The following is a 20,429-nucleotide window of genomic DNA, read 5'->3' on the forward strand; positions in this document are numbered from 1 at the left end:
ATTTCTGTTAAATCTTTCCTCGGTCACATAGAAACATAGAAAATAGGTGCAGGAGTAGGCCCTTCTTCAGACGCCTAACCAAACCAAATCCTAACCAAATCTCTAAGTGTGGCCTCACCAACATCTTGAACTATGACATGACTTCCCAACTCCAGCACCCAATGCCCCGACTGATGATGGCCAGCATGCCAAGTACCACCTCATGTATTGGATGGGTCCCTCTGTTCTTCAACACTCCCCAAGTGCCTATTGTTCACTGTGAAGGTCCAGCCCATGGCATGACTTCTCAAAATGCAACACCCAGCATTCATCAGAATTGAACGTCAATTGCCATTCCTCAGCCCTGACCTAACTGATCAAGATCCTGCTGTAATTCTTGATAACCTTCTTCACAGTCTAACTTTAACATATTCTACAAACTTTCCAACTGTGTCTTGTATATTCTCATCCAAATCATTTACATAAAATACACATAACAATGGGTCCAGCACCACATCTCATGGCACACCATCAGCCACTGGTGGACAGGGCAACAAAAACAACCTCCGCTTCCTATCAATAAGCCAATTATATATCCAATTAGCTGGCTCTCTCTGGATCCCATGCAATCTGTACTTTGAGATTAGTGTTCTATGTGGGATCTTATTCCTTGCTAAAGTCCATAGAGACCATGTCCACCATCCTGCTCTCATCACTCCTCTTGGGCACCTCTTCAAAAGATTCCAACAGATTTATAAGACATTATTTTCCGCTCACAAAGCCGAGCTGACTAAGCCTATCCAGTCAATATTGGCGAAGTTAAATTCTACCCTACCATTCTTTCAGCTACCTTAATCTCCCAACACATCTGCTCCTCTAATTCCTAATGACAACCGGGTTGGGGGGGGAGGCTTATAATATGCTTTCACCAAAATAATCATCTCCATGTTTCTTAGTTCTACCCATGCAGCCTCCCAGGACAATCCTCCATGCATATCCTGCCTAAGCATTGGCCTTCTATGTCTTCCTCTCTTGTCTGTTCCTCTGCCGCACCTGTGGCATCAGGAGGCTGGAGCGGAGCTGCCAGTCTTGCCCTTCTCTCAGCCATGTTTCTGTGATGCCCATTCACCTCTTTAGGCGGCAATAGAAAAGTGTAGCATTCCTTAATACTATAACTGACTTTCTCTTCTCAACTTGCCATTTTGGAGGACAGAGTGTTACAGCAGGAAGAGCTACCACCTCACAGCTCCACTGACCCAAGTACAATTCTGGCCTCCAGTGTCATCTACGTGGAGTTTACATTTTCACCCCAGGGACTGTGTAGATTTTCCAGTTTTCTTCTACACCCGAAGGATGAGTATGTTGGAAGGTTGATAGGCCATTGTAAATTGCTCCCATTGCTGATAAATGGTAGAATTGAGGGCAATGTGTGTGGAAATCATTGGGAGAATTGGATTGAGCTAGAATACTTTGGATGGGCCAAATGATCATTTTGGTGTTTGAATACATAAAATGACTTTTTTCTTCGGCGTTCTACATTTAGACAGTAGGGAGAATTAAAAACTGAATTAGATTAGTGTAAATTTATGGTCGGTCAGTATGGGCACACTGAGCTAAAGGGTCCATTTCAACTCTTTCTCTCTCTATGACTCAAACACTCTCAAGAATTATTTAGCTGAATTAAATTAAATACTCACGGTTTCATTTCATTATACCCTCTATCCATTATCATTCAGGAAACGCCGGCCTTGGGTCCTCTGGACCTTTTCTCTTTCTGGCGATGTTTCTAGCCTGTACCTGAAATATCTCCTCTATAAAGATTGATGTTGCAATTCACCTGCCACTGACAAGTTTACACCTCACTCTTGCCATCTCTCTCTTCTTCTCATTCGTATTGTTCCTCTTCCAGTTAAGAAGTTCTATTCAACTTCTCCATTACTAATCCACGGCCTTACAAAATCATTCCCCAGGTGTTTTCCCGCTGACTCAAGCAAAATATTGCAAACACTGGAAATCTGCGGTGAAATGGAAATACTCAAGTTGGTCAGGCAGCATCCACGAAAGCAAAGCAGCGTCTGCATTTCCAGTTGAAGACTTCTCTGTAGAACTGTTGCTTTATATAACCACCTCCTTCACAGGGCTAGACTCACCAGTGCCTTCTTCCCCATTAGGCCGAAGGCATACTATTCAGGAAAGGACTCCAAAATAAATTTCTCTTTAGTGAATTTCCCCATTCTTGAACATTACTGTCATTTACCTGCACATTGGCTCCTTCGTCTCCTCTCTCCTTTTGTTGGCTACAGAATACCCTGGTAGCATGGGAGACCTTCGTTACTTAACTGCAGACAAATGGATTCTGACCTTGACCTTCCAAGGACAACCTCTCTCCTGCACCGCTACATCAGAACTGCAACACCATCTTCACCTTTTTCTTCCCCATCTTTCCTTATCATCTAGGAATATCACTTACCCTATTGCTTCCTTATTTGAGCATCAATTACACCCACCTTTAACCCCCCAGGGTGGAAAGGTCAAAGGCTAGAGCGCACAGCTTTAAGGAGATGTGCAGGGGCAAGGTTTTTTCTAAAAACATGTCTGGAATGTGCTGCCATGGATGGTGGTGATTAATGCAGATACAATAGTGGCATTAAAGAATCTTTTGTATAGGGATGGGAGCGATATGGAACACGTGCAGTCAAGAGGAGATCGTGTGATCTTGGCATCGTGATCTGCACGAACTTTGTGGGGCGAAGAGCCTCTTACTGTGCTGCACTCCTCTTTGTACAGCATAATCCCACATAATCATTTGTTCCTGCAGCTCACAGGTCTTATTCATGCACTGTCTGCATTTGTGTATGCTCTTTCATCTGAGCTTCACCTTCCTCGTAGTCTAACGTAGTCTACTCCTGCCTATTACTCTGCAATCTTCTGCTCAGGTACCAACACCCCCACCACTTATGCACATTATTTATTTTTATTAATCCACGCTGACGACCTTCACCTTTCCAATTTAGTTTAAACATTCCCAAGTCAAGGGTACTTTGGGGAGAGAGAGAGGGAGAAGAAAAAAAATAGCTCATTAAGGATTTAATCATCATTATTTTCTATTGAGATTTTTTTTTGTGTAGCATTCCTGTCATCAAGTTCAGTCAAGCCAGTAACAAATAATGCATGACTTGGCCCCTTTTTTAGTACCATTGACAGCATCAAGTATTCTCTGGCCAAGCGCAAATCTGACAAGGTCAAGAATAAAACATTTCCCGAATGTCAAACTTTTCCCCTTCATTTTCAGCAGCACTCTTCGTTACTGCCTCTCGCAACAAGATTTGTGGTTATTGGATTTTGTTTTGTACGATGTGCCTTTGATCAATATCCAGTCATCAGTGCCAAGCACAAATTAAGCATTCATTAATTTTATTACAGTTGCTCTGCCCTAGTTAAAAATATTTGCTTACAATAGTGATTCTACCTCAAAAATAGCTTAATGACTATAAAACACTCTCACATATCCTGACAGCATGAAACAAGCAATATAAATCCTGCTTGCTGCAAGTCTTGCTTTTAAGCTGTGGATTGTCTTCTGAAATATTACGCCATAGTGTGAATTATTAGAATCTGATGATTCTTTGTAATGCTACAGTTATTTAGAAGCTTTATTTAGCGGTCAAAATAGCAGTTGTTTTTAAAATCGGGAAAGTGCTGAGCCGATTAAAAAGAAATGCTGATCGTGTGATCTACTTGGCAATGTGGTATCACAGTTTTTTCCACAGGGGTTAATGAAAACAGATCTGAATATAATACTCACATTTAAAAAGGCAATGATAAATAATGTAATGGAAAAGATAATGTTTCTGGACTAAAATCTGGACTATGGTCAAAGCAGTTGCTTGAAGGCCAGTGTTATGAAGTTGAACATATTTCAATGAGCACACAATCTGGGTTCTTTGGCTGTGGAAATATAGCAAGCAGACTCCAGGACCGCAAAGCGATGTTAAATATAAAGGGAGATGATAAACTATTGTGCCCAGACCCTGACATGGTTCCTAACTGCTGACTTGGACAGGAACTTCAACAAAGGAAGGTAGGTTGTGCAAGGCATCTTCAGTGAAATGCCACCATTTGTTCATTAAAATGAATCCCAAATATGTTTCCTTACTTCACTCAAACTCCTTCACATCCCTGTGAATAACTGTGTTCACATTGCCATGTAGATCACGCATTGCTAATTAAAGCAGTATAACGATGTGATAAAAGCCATTACATTCAAGATAATATGAATAATATAAGCAACTTAAGGAAAATTGCACATCTGTTAAGTAGTAAAACTTTTATTAAATATAACAGTGGATCAGAAAGTACAAAATATTTTGCCAGCTATGTGATTGATAAACTATTGGCACAAAGTATCAAAAGCATTTGCCAAGAAGTACACTTTAAGAACATACAAAAACAAAACTTTAGTGTTTACATTTGGCTCAGCAACATTAGACTTATAGTTTGAACCCAATGTAAGGTTACTCAATAACCTTAAAACTATTAGGACTCATCTCAATGTTACCAGTCTTCACTTTTAACTATGTACAAATCACCATACATGAAAATGTGCTGTAGAACCAAAACAAAAATGCAAAAAGAAATGTGTTCATTATTTACAAAATACAAGTTTTTATAATAATAACATGTCAGTATAAACATCTTGCTGATAAGATATAGACTGAAAATATTTAAGCTATGCATTGTGGTGAATAAAACAACCATATGAGGACTACACTCCTTGTAAGTAATACGGCCACAATCACGCAAACAATCTCTTAAGTGCCTGTTATGATCATTATGAGCATGGAACCCAACAAAAATAATATATCCTGATTTCACAATACTTGTGATCATAGTGCTCTTTACAAAGCTGCACCAGATGTGACCGTGGTGTACCATCGACAAACATGTGCAGTTAAGTATTGAAGCTTTAATGCGTTGTTGAAATGAAAAGGCACAGCTAGTTCTTGATGTAGCAGCAAGGCTGCCAGAAAACCACATGCAATACTGAGGCATCAATTAAACATGTTTAGTGTGGAACTGAAAGGAAATTATTGTAATCAAATGTTAAGTCCTCCAGAAGCAAATGTTGTAATAAGTTTAAGAAAGACCTTCTTTGAAAGTATTTGCCTATGTTTAATTTGAGGGCACTTTTAAAAGTAAAGTGACATTTTCCAAAGTCTAAATGAGAAACAAAAGGCTGCCAAAGATTTCGGGCCAAGCTCAGGAGTTGAACAAAGAGCCAGAATTGCATTTCAACACAAATCTTATTAAAGCTTCACCAACAGCTGCAGAGACATCGGGAATAGACTGAAGGGCCTTTATTACAAAAACCAGTAGAATGCTAGCGGTTGCCAAAGTGGACTTGTTTTTTTTCCCCCATTTTATTATTCAGCTACTCTCTCTCTCTCTCGCTTCTTTTCAAAACCTGCCCTGTTTACATGAGATTTACAGTTTAAATATTTAATTGACAAATCTTTATGTGGGACCTCGGAAAGAACCCTTGCAGCTATATTTGTGTAACCTTAAATGCAAAGTGGGCAGAATCTAAATACAAAATTATTTTCCTGTAACGCAGCAATTATGAATTACAGTCAGCTTATCTCTATGTACAAATCTTTAACATGTGTGGTTGGGTGGGCATTTAACAACAGCGGGGTTGGGAGCCCTGCCAGCGACAACAATAACAGTATGAAAGCCACATTTGAAATATTTACATGTATTATTAAACAATATTAAAACTAAGGCAAATGCTTCTCAAGTTATAGTTAATTTATTCTGCAAATGGATCTACTGTACATTGAGAACAGTCTAGCTCTTAACAACCAAGAGAATGGCAATTATATCCAAAGAAAAACAGTGGGTGAAAAAAAAATTTGGTGCACTATTACATAGTGCAGAAATTAAATGCCACATATGGGCTCGACAGAAAGGATTCAAAAGAATCCAAACAGACATTTACAGCTGCAGAGAACTTCCTGTAGTTATTATGTCTATCCTGTTCTGGAACAAGAACACAATTCTCAATACATCCATCATTTGACACTGCGAGAAACGCACCAATAAAACAACAAATGTGGCTCACGGATGCCGACTACGGTTGCATAAATTAATTAAGATGTAAATGTTTGTAGTGAATATTTACACTCATTAAATGTGTTGCTAGTCTACTGGTGATAGTGTTAAGTCACAGACGAAAAAGATTCTATGTACAAAGAATATAATCACTACACGTACTTAAAAAAAAAAACCCACAAACGTTACGATCTGTAGATGATAACAACACCTAGAGTGAATACAAGTAGTACATAAACCAGTTGCTGGCAGCTTGCAGTCACAAAGTCTTACAATGTAATGTGGAATGTAAGGCTGATACGCTACACTTTGATGTTTTCAATAACGTTCATGATATGAAGTGTTTATAGTTTTGTGCTGGGATGTAGAGAAGAGATTGGCGAGGTGGAATAGGCAACCTGGGGGTTTAGAGAAGCTAGGGGGTAAAGACCATGGTGCAAAATGTCTCCGTACGAGGCCGCGACTGGGCTGGCAGCCATGGACAGATGTCTATACAGATGTGGGGAAGCGCTGGTCGAAGCCAGGATCTGTCTTTGCATCGCCGGTATCATGAAGGAATGGATGGCGAGTGGTTGCATAAGTGGAGAGAGCACAGCTTGGTTCTTCAAGTATTGTAAGGGGTGGGCGTAGTCAACGGGGAAATGGGAGCTCAAGCCATCGCACATATCTTGCACCTGAGACACAAAAGCTCCAGGGTACACACCGGGGAAAATTGGAGTTGGCAGCGGGAACTTGTGACCCTCCAAGAAAATCCCTGGCGGCAGGGCCTTGCTGCCTTCGCCTTCAAAATCGCAAGTCTTTTCTTTCACCGCCGGCTCGTTTGCGATGGGTGACACAGCCCGGAGTTTCTTCTCTGGGCTCTCGCTGCCACCACTTTCTGCTCTATCCCGGTTCCTTTTGACGGGCTTAGTTGTGCCGACAACCTGCGGCCCACCTTTGCAGCCCATGGTGGGTCTGACCGCCTCCTCCAGCTTTGTGGGCACGTTCCCGGCGTCGCTGGCCTTGGCCTTGGCGTTGACCACCATGGGCATTGGAGGGACACGGCAGGCTTTGGGGTGGCAGTCGGAGAAGGCGGTCGTGCATTTAACATCGAGCTGCAACGATGGTGGGAGTGCCGCACCCGCCAGGTTCCTGGGTAACATTTTCTTCAACTTTGGCAGGCTCAGGTCAGTCGGCTGCTCTTCCGTGGGCGCTTTCACTCCAAACTTTTTCTCGGGCTGGTGCAAAGTCGAGAGATAATTTATATAGGCTGCGTCCTGGTTTTTGTGGGGCACAAATAACGAGCCCTTCTCCTTGGTGATGTTGTTCAGGTACTTTGACGTATGGTCGTTGCTCAGGTGATGCTCTGTGTGTTTGTACAGACTGTGTAGGTGGGGGGAGGAATAGAAATCTGCCAGGAACCCCGTCACTTGCGACGGCCGGCAAACTTTCTTCTCGGGGTTTTTATTTTCATTGTCCAGCAGGTCGGCATTGAAAGGGTAAGGAGCGGCACCTTTGAAGGAGTTTGAGCAGTTGAGATGATGGTTCGAGAGGCAGGCCGCCTCAGAGTCCGTTAGTTTGCCCAACCCATCGTGCTTGAACGCTTCCCCTCGCTCATCTCCGCTTCTCTTCTGGAAACTGTGTGCCCGTTGGATGACAGAAGGCCGGTTGACGGCAAGCTGGTCTGACGAGGAGCCTTGCAGGAAGCTGCTCTCGGTCGGGATCCCTTCCTCTCCGTTCTCGCCGGCTTTCTTACTGCTGAGCAACGGGGGCGGTGCCCCGATGGAATAGTTGTTGGGCAACGTGCCACTGACCTGCGAGAGGAACTTCTTCTTGGCCAGCGGTGACATGATACCGGGATGTCCTCTGGAGTACACCACGGGCAAGTAGCTGGGGCAGCCGTCGCACTTTGTGGCTGCAAGTACCTCTTCCTTCTCCCTGTGGGGGCAAGGTGGGGGGTTTGTGTTCACCTTGGCTGGGTGCCGAGGGTGCTGTCTCTGCCCACCATGCGGCGGCAATGGCGGCTCCTTCTGCTCGGCCTGAGCCGCCACGTTGGAGTCTCTCTCGGGGGATTGGTCAGTAGGGCCCACCTTGGCCGGCGTTTCCTCCTGCTGGTCGGGTGGGTGCGGCGGATCGTCGAGACTGCGGCCGGGCGCAGTGGGGTCCGCGCCCGTCGAGGGGGGTTGTGCCTCCTCCGGGCCTGGCGTTGTTGCCGCCGCCATTTCCCCCGTGTCGGACGCGAGGCCACCCTGCGGATACGGCGCCTCGGCTTCCTTCCCCTCCAACCGCTCTTCGCCGGCTTGGCCGCCGTCGTCGTTGGACGGTACCACTCCGCCATCAGAGTCCTCGGCAAGGTCTTGGCTTGGCCGCTCCTCCTCCTCCAACCTCATCGCCTCTCCCTCAGCCATGGAGGCCAGCGCTTCTCTCGAACACTCCGTCTCCGCCACACACTCCAGCGCCGAAGTTACCTGTTTATTAAAAAACAATTATCGTTAAACTTACAATAATTAAATATAAACACGTAGAAAGCATGGGCCCTGCAAGACAGAGGAACAGTCAATGTTTCAAGTCTATGACCCCTTATCAGAACTGGGGGATAAAACAAAATAAATCATTCCAGGCAGCAGAGAAGTTGGTGAAGGGGTGGAACAAAAGGAATTTCTCTGATAGGGTTTAACAATGGATGGCTTCAGATCATTCTTTCATTTTGTTTGTATGAGAACTGGTTATTTTTTTGTCCGCCAAGCCTTAACATATTATCAATTTTTTTCTGTGTCGTCAGACTGTAGCAACGCAGATTAAACAACATTAGCAACACATCATATAGATGATAACGCTTAATCTATCGTAATTATATGACTACACCCATTGAGAGGAATTCCCTTTGTTCACCCATGGCCCTCTGCCACCTTCTCTGCTTCCTGGAATAACTTTCTGCTTTTGCATGGTCTTCGACCTGAAATGTTGACTTTCACCACTGATTCAGTCTGGCCTGCAGAGTTTTCCAGCATTTTCTATTTTTATTTCAATTTCCCAGCATCTGCAGTTTTAAACATAAATTAATTTACTGTCCCAGCAGGGTTCAGTTTATAACAGCTACTTGCAGCTTATTTAGCATCTGTAACATAGCAAAAATATTTTCAAAGCTACATAAATGAGCAAAAATTGATACCGACCCTTACAAGTGAGGCAAGAGACCAAAGGTTTGACCCATTAGGAAAGAACTGCTGAAGAAGGGTCTCAACCCAAAATGTCACCATTCCTTCTCTCCAGAGATGCTGCCTGACCCGCTGAGTTACCCCAGCTTTTTGTGTCTATCTTCCGTTTGATCCATGAGGCTAGTTTTAAGGGAATGCTTATTGAAGGAAAGAGAGTCGTTGGGCAAGGAGGGGTACTCCACAGCTGAGGACCAAGGCAGCTGAAAGCAAGGCCACTAAATAGCTGCAAATTGACAAAAGATAGCCAGTCGTTACAGTAAGGCTGTAAAGGGCCTGTCCTACTTGACGATTTTTTTTGGCGACTGCCGGCGTCATATCAGGGTCGCCAAAAGATTTAGAACATTTCAAAATCCAGCGGCGCCAAATAAAATGTTGCAACACGTGAGGAAACACCGTGCGTCAATACATCATCACGCAGCGTCACCGCCGAGACTTTGTTGGTGACTTGATACGTCAGTCAATGATGCCGGCATTCGCCAAAAAACTCGCCTTGAGGCTCTGACAGTCATGCTCCCCCCATTCCTGATCTTGGGCTAATTAATTAGTGAAGGGAAAAGGAAATACTACACACTAAGGGAAACCTTTGATTGAAACCTTTGATTCCACATCACATCATAATCATACTTTATTAGCCAAGTATGTTTTGTAACATACGAGGAATTTGATTTGCCATACAGGCATACCAATAAAAATCGACAAAACACAGAAAATACATTTTAACATAAACATCCACCACAGTGACTCCTCCACATTCCCCACTGTGATGGACGGCAAAAAAAAGTTCAATCTTTTTCCCTTCTTTTTTCTCCCATGGTCGGGGGCCTCGAGTCTTCTGATGTCGGGGAAATCTTGGCACCCGCATCGGGGGGAGAATCTCAGCCCGGACCCCAGGTCGGGGCTGGTCGAACCTCCTGCAACTTTGGAGGTTCCCGACATCAGCCTCTACCGGAGACTGCGAGCTCCTCGATGTTGAAATCCGCAGGCCGCAGTTAGAGCGTCGATCCCAGGCAAGGGATTGCAGGCTCTGTTGATAAGTCCACGGCCCAAAGTCAGTCTCGAGCAAGCCCTCCAGCTCCATGATGTTAGGCCGCAGAGCGACTGGAGATATGATCCGGAAAATAAATCGCTTCTCCGGCAAGGTAAGAGATTGAAAAAAAGTTATCTGTGCAATAAACACAAAACATCAAAGTGCATTGACTCAGGTGGCTGCATTTTCCCAATCAATGGCATTTGCCTTCAGAGCCAATACAAACTCTCATTTTGTCTAAAATAGGTCAGCTGAGTGACAATTCTTTTTAAATGGAGACAGATTTTCAACGTATGTTGTCAAGTCCTTTGACCTGTTTAACATAACGCTGTGGAAAAATGCATGACAACAGTTACAGTGGTTAGCTTGTGAATAGATGGCGGAGATCAGACATTTGAATTTAATTCTCTACCGCCGCCATGATAGCACGCAGAGACCAAAGATTTCAAATGGGTGGGACAGAGACAGAGAAAAGATCTATCTGCCCAGGCTGCTGGCATTATTCTCAATTATCTATTCAGAATGCACAGGCAACATGTTGTTGTGTGTGTGGTCCGGGAACCAAATACTGCAGCATCAAAACCAAGATGCATTAATATCTCCACACAATAACACTGGATCACAGTCAAGCATAAATCAAAACATTAATGTTTAGATATTAGTGAAATATTTTATTTTCCAAGTCATCTATGCTCTTCATAATCCATCATCTCTAATTGCATTTTCTACATAATGGAGCATCGCGTTGTAAATAATTGTTGACTTTAGAATATTGAAGGTTACCATGACAACAATAACCTACTTTCTTTGGCACTTTGCAAGATTATTTTTCAGCAAAGCAGTTGCTAGAACACGATATCTCCTGGCTATATCACTTTCTGGTAAACAACTGTAAATTTGGCCTTGTTAAGATTAGCACTCGGCCATTCTGCTGCTCTCAGCACTTGGTGTGAAGCCTCCCATTCTGGGTGTAGAGGGATGAGGTGCAGAGGCCTGGGTTCTGAGGAGATACCACGGTGGCACAGCAGTAGAGTTGCTGCCTTACTGCGCTTGCAGCGCCGGAGACCCGGGTTCAATCCCGATTACAGGTGCAAACTGCACATTCTCCCAGCGTGGGTTTTCTCCGAGATCTTCAGTTTCCTCCCACACTCCAAAGATGTACAGGTTTGTAGGTAAATTGGCTTGGTATAAGTGTAAGTTGTCCCTAGAATGTGTGGGATAGTGTTTATGTGTGGGGATCGATCGCTGTTTGGTGCGGGCTCGGTGGGCCGAAGGGCCTGTTTCCACGCTGTATCTCTAAACTAAAAAAAACTAAACTAAACCAATGGTGGAGCAGGTATACATCTTTATGTACCTCTGGGATAATACTCCTACCATTCACTGTCCCAGAGGCACTGTTTCCTGATTACTGGTACTGATTACAGCAGAGATTGACAGCCGACCAGCACTGCTTCACCATCTATTTCATCCTTGCAACCTAGTACAGAAACAGTAGAAAATAGGTGCAGGAGTAGACCATTCGGCCCATCAAGCCAGCACCACCATTCAATATGATCATGGCTGATCATCCAAAATCAGTACACCGTTCTTGCTTTTCCCCCATATCCCTTGATTCCGTTAGCCCTAAGAAATCTAACTCTTTCTTGAAAACATCCAGTGAATTGTCCCCCACTGCCTTCTGTGGCAGAGAATTCCAACCTACTCAATTAGACTTCCATTCTTGTACATTCTTTACAGATTATCACGACCCTTAATATTTTTAGGTACAACTGATATTGGACAATTATTAAACAGTAGCTGTGTTGTACACCATCTAATAGTTAAACCATAGGATCTCACCAAAGTTTCATTGATAACACTTCCTCAAGTCAAAGTTATAAGGGATTAAAAAAGTTCCACTGAGTCCATGCCAACGACCAATCACCCATTCACACTCATCCCGGTTTTCCCACAGTCCCATCAACTCCCCCCCCCCCAGATTCTGCCTCTCAAATACATACTAGGTGGTCAATTAACTAATTAAAACCACACATCTTTAGGATGGGTGAGGAAACTTGAGAAATCAGGTGAAATCCAAAGGAGTCGCAGAGAGAAAGTACAAAATCCACACAGACAGCAGCCGAGGTCAGGATTGAACCCAAAATTCTGGAGCTGTGATGCGGCAACCCTACTCGCTGAGCTCCTGCGCCTCTCCTTTAGGCCCGTGACCTGCACCATCTGAAGGACCGCGATGCATTGGGAATGCCTGCATCTACAAGCTACCCAAGGCACACGTCGTCCAGACTTGGAAATATATCGTCGATCTCAGGGTCTGTATCCACCAACAATCAAAGAGTATCGTTGACACGCACGGTAGCAGCTGTTTTGCATCCCTCGCTCGAGAAATGCAAATGCTGGACTTGCCAACACCACCAAAGAAAAAAGCACCCAGCATCTTCCCCCAATAACAAGTGCTGTTGGCAGCCTGAGAATACAGGGGTGTCCCTGCCTATGTAACAGATGAGTAATGCACATGCTTATTTCATCAATGCTAAAATCTGTTCATCAGATATAAAAAAATGTGTATTAAAATAAAATGTTGTTTATGTTGCCGTCTACTATGACAGAAACAGAAAATCTGCCCATCTAATTCATGAGAACATTTTTGCACAAATGAGTCACCTCACATTCCTAATCCTTATCCTGCTGCATATTCCTGTCTTCCCCCCCCCATATAAAATTTATTCTTAATCACACCCATGCTATTTAGTTTGACTATTCCCAAGGATACCAAATTCCATACGCTAACCACTCAGTGGGCACTGGATTAATTGGAGACCACGTCATATTTATACGAGTTGAAATTGTTCCTAACATAACAGATTATTTCATAAAAGTAAAGATTCATCTGAAGCCACTTCAGAGAAGAGTCCTGCCTGTTCAGTCTTTCTTGAAACTTATTACCTCTCGGCCCTGTTATCACATCGAGGTCTCTGTGATAGAATGGTAGATGATCCAAGCGCAGAAACCACACAAAGACTTCAGGAATCTTGGCCCTCTTCCCAGTTCTTCAGTAAAATTGTTTTTGATCCATTCACACTCATTGAAATCTTCACCACGGGGAAGTGTTGCAATATATTTAAAATAAAACTACCAGTGACTAATTACCCAAAACATAGTTGCAGCAAACAGAAAGGATATGACTCAGGCTGGTGTATTAAACAGGAAAAGGACAGCACAAACGGCTGAATTTCCACCCAGATAAAAATTAAATTGAAAATCATTGTTGTACTGTAATGCTGCACACTTTAATCAACACATTGATAAAACAATACTTGGAATCTCCTCAGTCAGTCTGACCCATAGCTAACCCAACATCCTGTAATGGTATCTCGTTCGTGGTGGTGAGGACACTGATAAAGCTCACAATTTTTTTTTTTGATAAATAAAGTTGTTCCTTTTAGTCAGAAGAGAAAACCGCACGCCTTCCTGCAAAGTCCCCTTTCTCCCCATTATGTGACAAAAAGCCACAATGACAGTTGGTGGTTGTAACTACATTTCCAAATTTAGACGAGTAGAAAAGTTCGTCGACATTGAAACTGAAAAAAACACACCAGCGCGGGTACATTACTTTTGAAGGTGACGTGCTTGGACCAAGCTGCTCGACTGCAACTCTGCTTCCAGGTTCTGCCTCAACTACTCCCTTGCGATTTTGTACATCATTAAAACCCCTCCCCTCGGTCACTGCCTCCTTACCAACTATTACATGCAATTACATCATTCCCACTGCCGAGCCTCGGATATGAAGGAAAAAGTGGCTAAGCCTAGCTTGTTCTCCTTGCAGTGGAGAAGACCGAGCGGAACAAGATAGAGGTGTGTAACGTTATGGGGCGTACGGATAGGGTAGATAGTAGCAAGCTTCCCCCCCCCCCCCCCCCCCCCCATAGAAGAGGTATCTGTAACCAGAGGGCAAAGGTTTAAAGGAAGGAGTGAGTGGTTCAGAGGGGATACAAGGTATTATACAGAGGGTGGTTGGAACTGCTCGAGAGGGTGGTGGGACACTTAAATATCTCACATCTTTTTAAGTATCCTGATGTGCACTTGAATTGCCAAGCCACAGAAGGAGGACATGATGGAAATGCTGGCAAATGGGACGGGTATAGAAGGCAACTCGATGGTCAACATGGACATGGTAGGCCAAAGGGCCCGTTTCTTTACTGTGTGATTCTATGACTCCGTGAGTCAGTGTGTGCCCCAATCTGATGACTAGAAGCTGGGATATCATCTCCAATAATTGCATGAACACCCTGTGAATATGAATGACTCTCCCTTCGCCCAACTTTATTCCCAAGTGCTTGAGTAGATAAAGTCTTCCTGAAAGGTAAAATGGACTCCCTATTGACTGGAATAAAGATGGCCATACTTAAAGGCAACATTCACATTATCGGATATTAGACTGTGGGTTGGTCTGGTATTTCCACCTCTCTTCACACCATTTCCCAAAGGAAGATTTGAGAAACAGATGCCATCTCTACTCTCCGCATTGCAAACACCGACTGCTGGAGCTTGGAGACAAAAAGTCCATGCAATTACCGAGAGTCCGTGAATTAAAGAAAATACTGTAAATGATTTAACATCATGTTTGCTGATCCAGGGGCTTATTGCCAAAGTTGTGTTAAACAGCAATCCCAAAGATCTGTTAGCACAACTTAAATTAGCCGCCGTGTGAATTGTGAGCCTAACGGCCTCCCACTTGTCATTGTAGACTCCCGGGAAGAAGGGTCTCGTCCCGAAATGTCACCCATTCCTTCTCTCTAGGGATGCTGCCTGTCCCGCTGAGTTACTCCAGCTTTTTGTGTCTATCCCGGAACTACCTACATCATTGGAGACCCCCGGAATCTTTAATCTGACGATCAGGACTTGTCTTGCACTAAACGTTATTCCCTTTATCCTGTGTCTGTGTACACTGTGAACGGCTCAATTGCAATCATCTATCGTCTTTCCACTGACTGGATAGCATGCAACAAATAGCACTGTACCTCGGTACATGTGCAACTAAACTAAACTGTCCCAGTGCTGACAGATGGGCCTTTCAGCACTTCTTGTCAATCTCCTGCACCATGCCGGTGGGATGTCAGAATGGCAGCCTTGTCTCAGGATTTTATTGTTGAACAAACTGTCAAATTGAACAGCATTTTAAAACAGCAGCCCTTTCAACTATAAATCTGTCCAGCCTGAAATGCACTTAGTAGCTTCATCGACGTCTATCCGAGCTCCATTTCACAATTCCATCTATTTTCCCTCTCTAACTCTAATCTGTTCACTGTTTTCCTGCTTGATCCTTACATTTCCCAACACTGTATTGCCATGAGGAACAGCAACCATGAGACGGACGCTCACAATTGTCCGGTTACCACTGGCTGCACGCTTAATGTCAGCTCGACTGAAGTTGAAACTGTCCAGGTGGAAAACGGTAAAGACTCAATGACAGAAGTGTGCTTAACAGAGTGAAACCTGGAAGCATAATTAGCTAATAGTCGAAACCTAGCCACATATTAGAATCATTTGACCAAAGTATATTTAAAAAAAGGGGGGGGGGGGGGGGGAAGAGGTGCAGAAGAAATTAAATAAAGTGTTCAGTGGTGGAAAGATGAACATGCTAACATCATTTAGCATGGTTTTATTTATCGTTATTAGTGAAGATTGGTTCTGTATGGTGCGGTGGATTTTATTGATGCACATGCATACAATGCAGGGAGAGTTATTTAATTTCAGACGATTTTCTTCTCTGATGAGTTTAAATGATAAGATGAGTCAAGTTGTGATTATCTTGCTCTACTCAGTATGATTCAGTCTCTCAGGGCCTATGGAATTGCACGAAAATACCCGACAGATGAACAAACTATAGAGACCAAAATATCTACTGCGGTGTGAAACTTCTGCCTACTCTCGGTCTGATACGAATTAACTGAAAGTAATATAGTGCACATCTGTGTTTGAACGGGAACTAATGGTTATGGTGCGCAAATTCATTTTGGTCAGTAACATACTTGTGCATAATACGCTGACTGCATGAATTGTACACTCATAGATCCGTTCAATGTGCTTAGTAGCATTGTAATGAGTTTTATTTTTACTGAAGCTGCACTTGAGTTTAACTGGAGAAACTCGAGGTTTCTTAACTCATGTTTATCAAAATGGTCATTGAACAAAAGGTCAGACATGGATGAGGAGCCTTTTGGTATTCAGGAGCTCTCAAAAAGTGGGAATTCAACTCCAAGGTACAGATCATGCAACCATCAGCCCCGCACACCTTTGGGATGTAGGAGGATAAGTTTCTTATAGAAACTTACAACATTCTTAAGGTCTTATAGAAACTTACAAAATTCTTAAGGGGTTGGACAGGCTAGAGGTAGGAAGATTGTTCCCGATGTTGGGGAAGTCCAGAACAAGGGGTCACAGTTTAAGGATAAGGGGGAATTGAACCTGGATTACTGGAGCTGTGAGGCAGCAGCTCCACCAGTGCACCACACGGACTGCAGCAGAAATCGAACTGTGAACAAGATAGTTCAAAATCACGTTGTTTTCTGCATCTGAAGCATCCAAATGCAGAGTCAGCAATTTCTACCTCCTTCTACGCCAGAATAAGTGTTCTCTGTTGTCAGTTCTTGGCCAGGCCACTAGGTGGAAGCAATCCACTGTTCAGAAACATGTACAAAAAAAAGCTCCCCCCCCCCCCCCCCCCACCTAGAAAATCGACATCTCTTTTGTACCCTTCTTCTTGAAGCGCAATCTGAAAGCAAAAGGATCTGTCTGACGGGAATCTGCACTTTCCCCACTGCGTTTGGAAGGACTATCATTAAAATGCATTCCTTATATGGATGAACTACCTGCCCGGGAGTGGAAACCAAAATCTATTTCAGGTTGAAGAAAACCTACGATGAGATCAAAACACTGGTTTCTGATACTTGTCCATTCATGGAAGGAACCGAACAACCACTGTGGCCTATAAATGCAGAGCAAACATGGCAGGGTGGCAAAATTAAAGTCTGTGGCACCTCCGGAATTCCCTGACACGTGCCAACTACACCGCAACTTTGCGAAGGAAAACTGCAGAGTGATGGCAGTAACCAGAACATAAACCATAGAACAGTACAGCACAGGAACAGGCTTTCAGTCCTTAATGTCTGTGCCGAACATGATACCAAGACCAACTCTTATCTATCTGCCTGCAATTAATCCATATCCCGCCATTCTTTGCCGACGTGCCTATCTAAAAGTCTCTTAAATGCCACTATCGATTCTGCCACCCCCACTCACTACCCCTCGCATCCTGTTCCAGGCACCCACCACAGCGTTAACAAAAAATGTCCTTTAAATGTCCTCATCTCCTTTAAATTTTACCCCTCTCACCTTAAAGCTATGCCCTCCAGTCTTTGATATAGCTAACCAGGGATAAAGGTTCTGACTGCTTTAGTTTAGTTTAGAGATACAAGATATGAAAGGAAACAGACCCTTTGGTCCACCAAGTCCATGCTGACCATCGATCACCCACGCACTCATTCGACTTTCGCATTCTACACACCAGGTGCAACTTACAGAAGCCAATTAACCTACAAACCTGCACGTCTTTGGAATGTGGGAGGAAACCGAAGCTCCCGGAGAAAATGCACGTGGTCACAGGGAGAACGTACTAACTCTGCATAGACAGCACCCGTAGCCAGGATCGAACCCGGGTCTCTGGTGCTTTCAGGCAGCCGCTCTACCACTGAGACGCCCGTCTACCTTATCTGTGCCTCTCTTATCTTTATACATATTTCTATCTGGCGGCACTAAGTGACATTTAACCTTAGGAGAAGCAGACACCAAACTACACTGCAGCCAGTTCCAAGCTGGCCAGCATCCACGATCCTCGACTCAAAGAAGGTGGTTAAAAACTCTGAACACCACAGCACCACACGGCAACAGCGGCATCTGCTTATTTTCCCTTAAAGCAGCTAAAGAGCTTCAAAGAAGTGCTAACCATACAAAAATTGGGACATTATGGGATATAACCAAATATATGGTTAAGAAGTAAATTTTTAAAGATAGTCTTGAAGGAGGGAAAAAGGGATTTTTAGGGAAGGCAATTAGTTTAGTTTAAACCAGCATTGCAGGTTTTTCCTACACAATTTACTTTAGAGATATGGTGCGGAGACAGGCCCTACGGCCCATCGAGTCCACACTGACCAGCGATCCCCGCACACTAACTTGATCCTACACACACTAGGGACATTTATACCAAGCCAATTAACCTACAAACCTGTACGTCTTTTGAGTGTGGGAGGAAACCGAGGATATGGGAGAAAACTCACGCAGGACACGGGGAGAACGTACAAACTCCGTACAGGCAGTAGCTGCACCGCTACACCATCGTGCCGCCCAATTCCAGAGCTTTGGCCTAAAGCAGCTGAAAGTGTAGCCACCATGGTGTTTAGCTACTGAGAATCAACAAGTGGCATGCAGGCTTCTTTTCTTTACAAATGTATTGCTGGCCCTTCAATGTCACTGGGTCCTGAACAGCATCAGAAGAATGCATTTGTCGATCGAAGAGGGGCTGCCTTCTCCAGGGCAATAAATGCTGGCCATGCTTTGCTGGCTAGATCCCTTACAACAGGTAAATACTTCAGAGTTATAAAGTTGGAGATCAAAGAGATCAAGGGAACTGAATCCGAAACTAATCAGAGGAACGTGAAACAGACTATAATAGCATGGATGGGTTTTTAGCAGCAAAAGTGATGAGAGAGCAGCAGAGTTGGGCGATATTTTTTTTGAATGAAAATCAGGAGAGGGAGAGAAAGAGAGAGGGAGAGAGGGGGAGAGTGGGGGAGAGAGAGAGAGAGGGAACACACAGAGAGAGTGACGGAGAGAGACAGAGAGACAGACAGAAAATAAATCCCACCTCAACTCTGGAAATCAGTTTGTCAAGAGTCAAGAGTCTGATGTTCGGTCTCATGGAAGCCGAACATCAGAGTGCAGGTTAGTATGCATAAATTGAGATGACAATGGCATAAACCAAAGCACATAGAAGGGTACACAGCAGATTGCGTGGAATGGCATAAAACAGATCATTCAGCAACAGTTTGCACCAAGCCCTATGACAATGGTACCACCCCTAACCACATGGCAATGGTATAAAGCAAACCATGTGACGAAAATACACACCACACCATGTGACCACTGTGAACAAAAAAAACATGTGGCAATTGTGCACATCAAATCAAAATTGCAGAGTGCAGATTAAAAGCGTTTGGCAATCTTAAATACCAGATTACACAAGAATTTAGTGCCAACCAGGGAGTGACAGTAAAAATTAATACTATAATTTGGCAAAGGCACTTGCCAACCCACACAGTTATAGAACAAACTGCAAAACTGACTGGAGCAATTCCGTTTTTTGCAACTGAGTACCAGTTGTAGGGTGATTTGCTACATATTTTGAAATGAAAGGAGAACAAGGCCAAATATATAACGCTGCAGTTAATACCAGGAACTCCCGCGGTTAAAGGAGACTGTTTGTCCAGCACTTAATGTGAAGAAACAAGTTGCAGAAGCCACACAGCTACTGCATTGCTGCTTTTGGTATAAGATACTAATTATAGAAAAAAATGGAAAACTTTCAACAAGTATCATCTATTTCCAACATGCCATAAATGAAATACCTGAGATGTTTGAGAAGCACAGCAAAGGACTGGCTGACAACGTTGTTACACAGAATGGGAAACAGACTTAGAGGGGAGAAGGGAACAACACTAACCTCAGAATACTCTTTCATTTTCTTAGTGGCATCCTTTTCTTTTTTCACTTTTCTGTTTTGCTCATTTTTCCGCTTGGTTCCAGCTGCCTTCATTCTGTTTTCCGTCTCTTGGGAGCCGTTCTCCTGTTTCCGAGGTTTGACTGGAGGTAGAGGCTTGTCTTCTTCCCCTTTGATATATCTTTCATAGGGCAGGATCAGCCTGCAACAGCCGTGAAACACAGCTCAGTGAGAGAGAAGCTCCGTGAAAGCACGCCACCGTATATTGGCTCTGACCTTTATTACAGAAGCAAAAAAAAAAAAATAATAATAATAATGGCAGGTTTGGGGAGTGCAGGAGGAT

The 20,429-nt window shown here is 43.7% G+C and overlaps 1 protein-coding gene across 1 annotated transcript in view; it reads right to left on the minus strand.

Annotated features, from left to right (window-relative positions):
- Positions 1-4,291: 4,291 nt before the first annotated feature.
- arid5b (AT-rich interaction domain 5B) overlaps positions 4,292-20,429 on the minus strand; it is a 154,560-nt gene continuing 138,422 nt past the window's right edge. The window contains exons 9-10 of the mRNA XM_055647199.1: positions 20,090-20,288; positions 4,292-8,537 (exon numbers count right to left, since the gene is read on the minus strand). Of these exons, the coding sequence (XP_055503174.1) occupies positions 6,435-8,537; positions 20,090-20,288 (2,302 nt within the window). The 3' untranslated portion in view covers positions 4,292-6,434. The remainder of the gene's footprint in view (positions 8,538-20,089; positions 20,289-20,429) is intronic.

This window comes from Leucoraja erinacea, chromosome 15 (assembly GCF_028641065.1).
Source record: "Leucoraja erinacea ecotype New England chromosome 15, Leri_hhj_1, whole genome shotgun sequence".
Taxonomy (NCBI): domain Eukaryota; kingdom Metazoa; phylum Chordata; class Chondrichthyes; order Rajiformes; family Rajidae; genus Leucoraja; species Leucoraja erinaceus.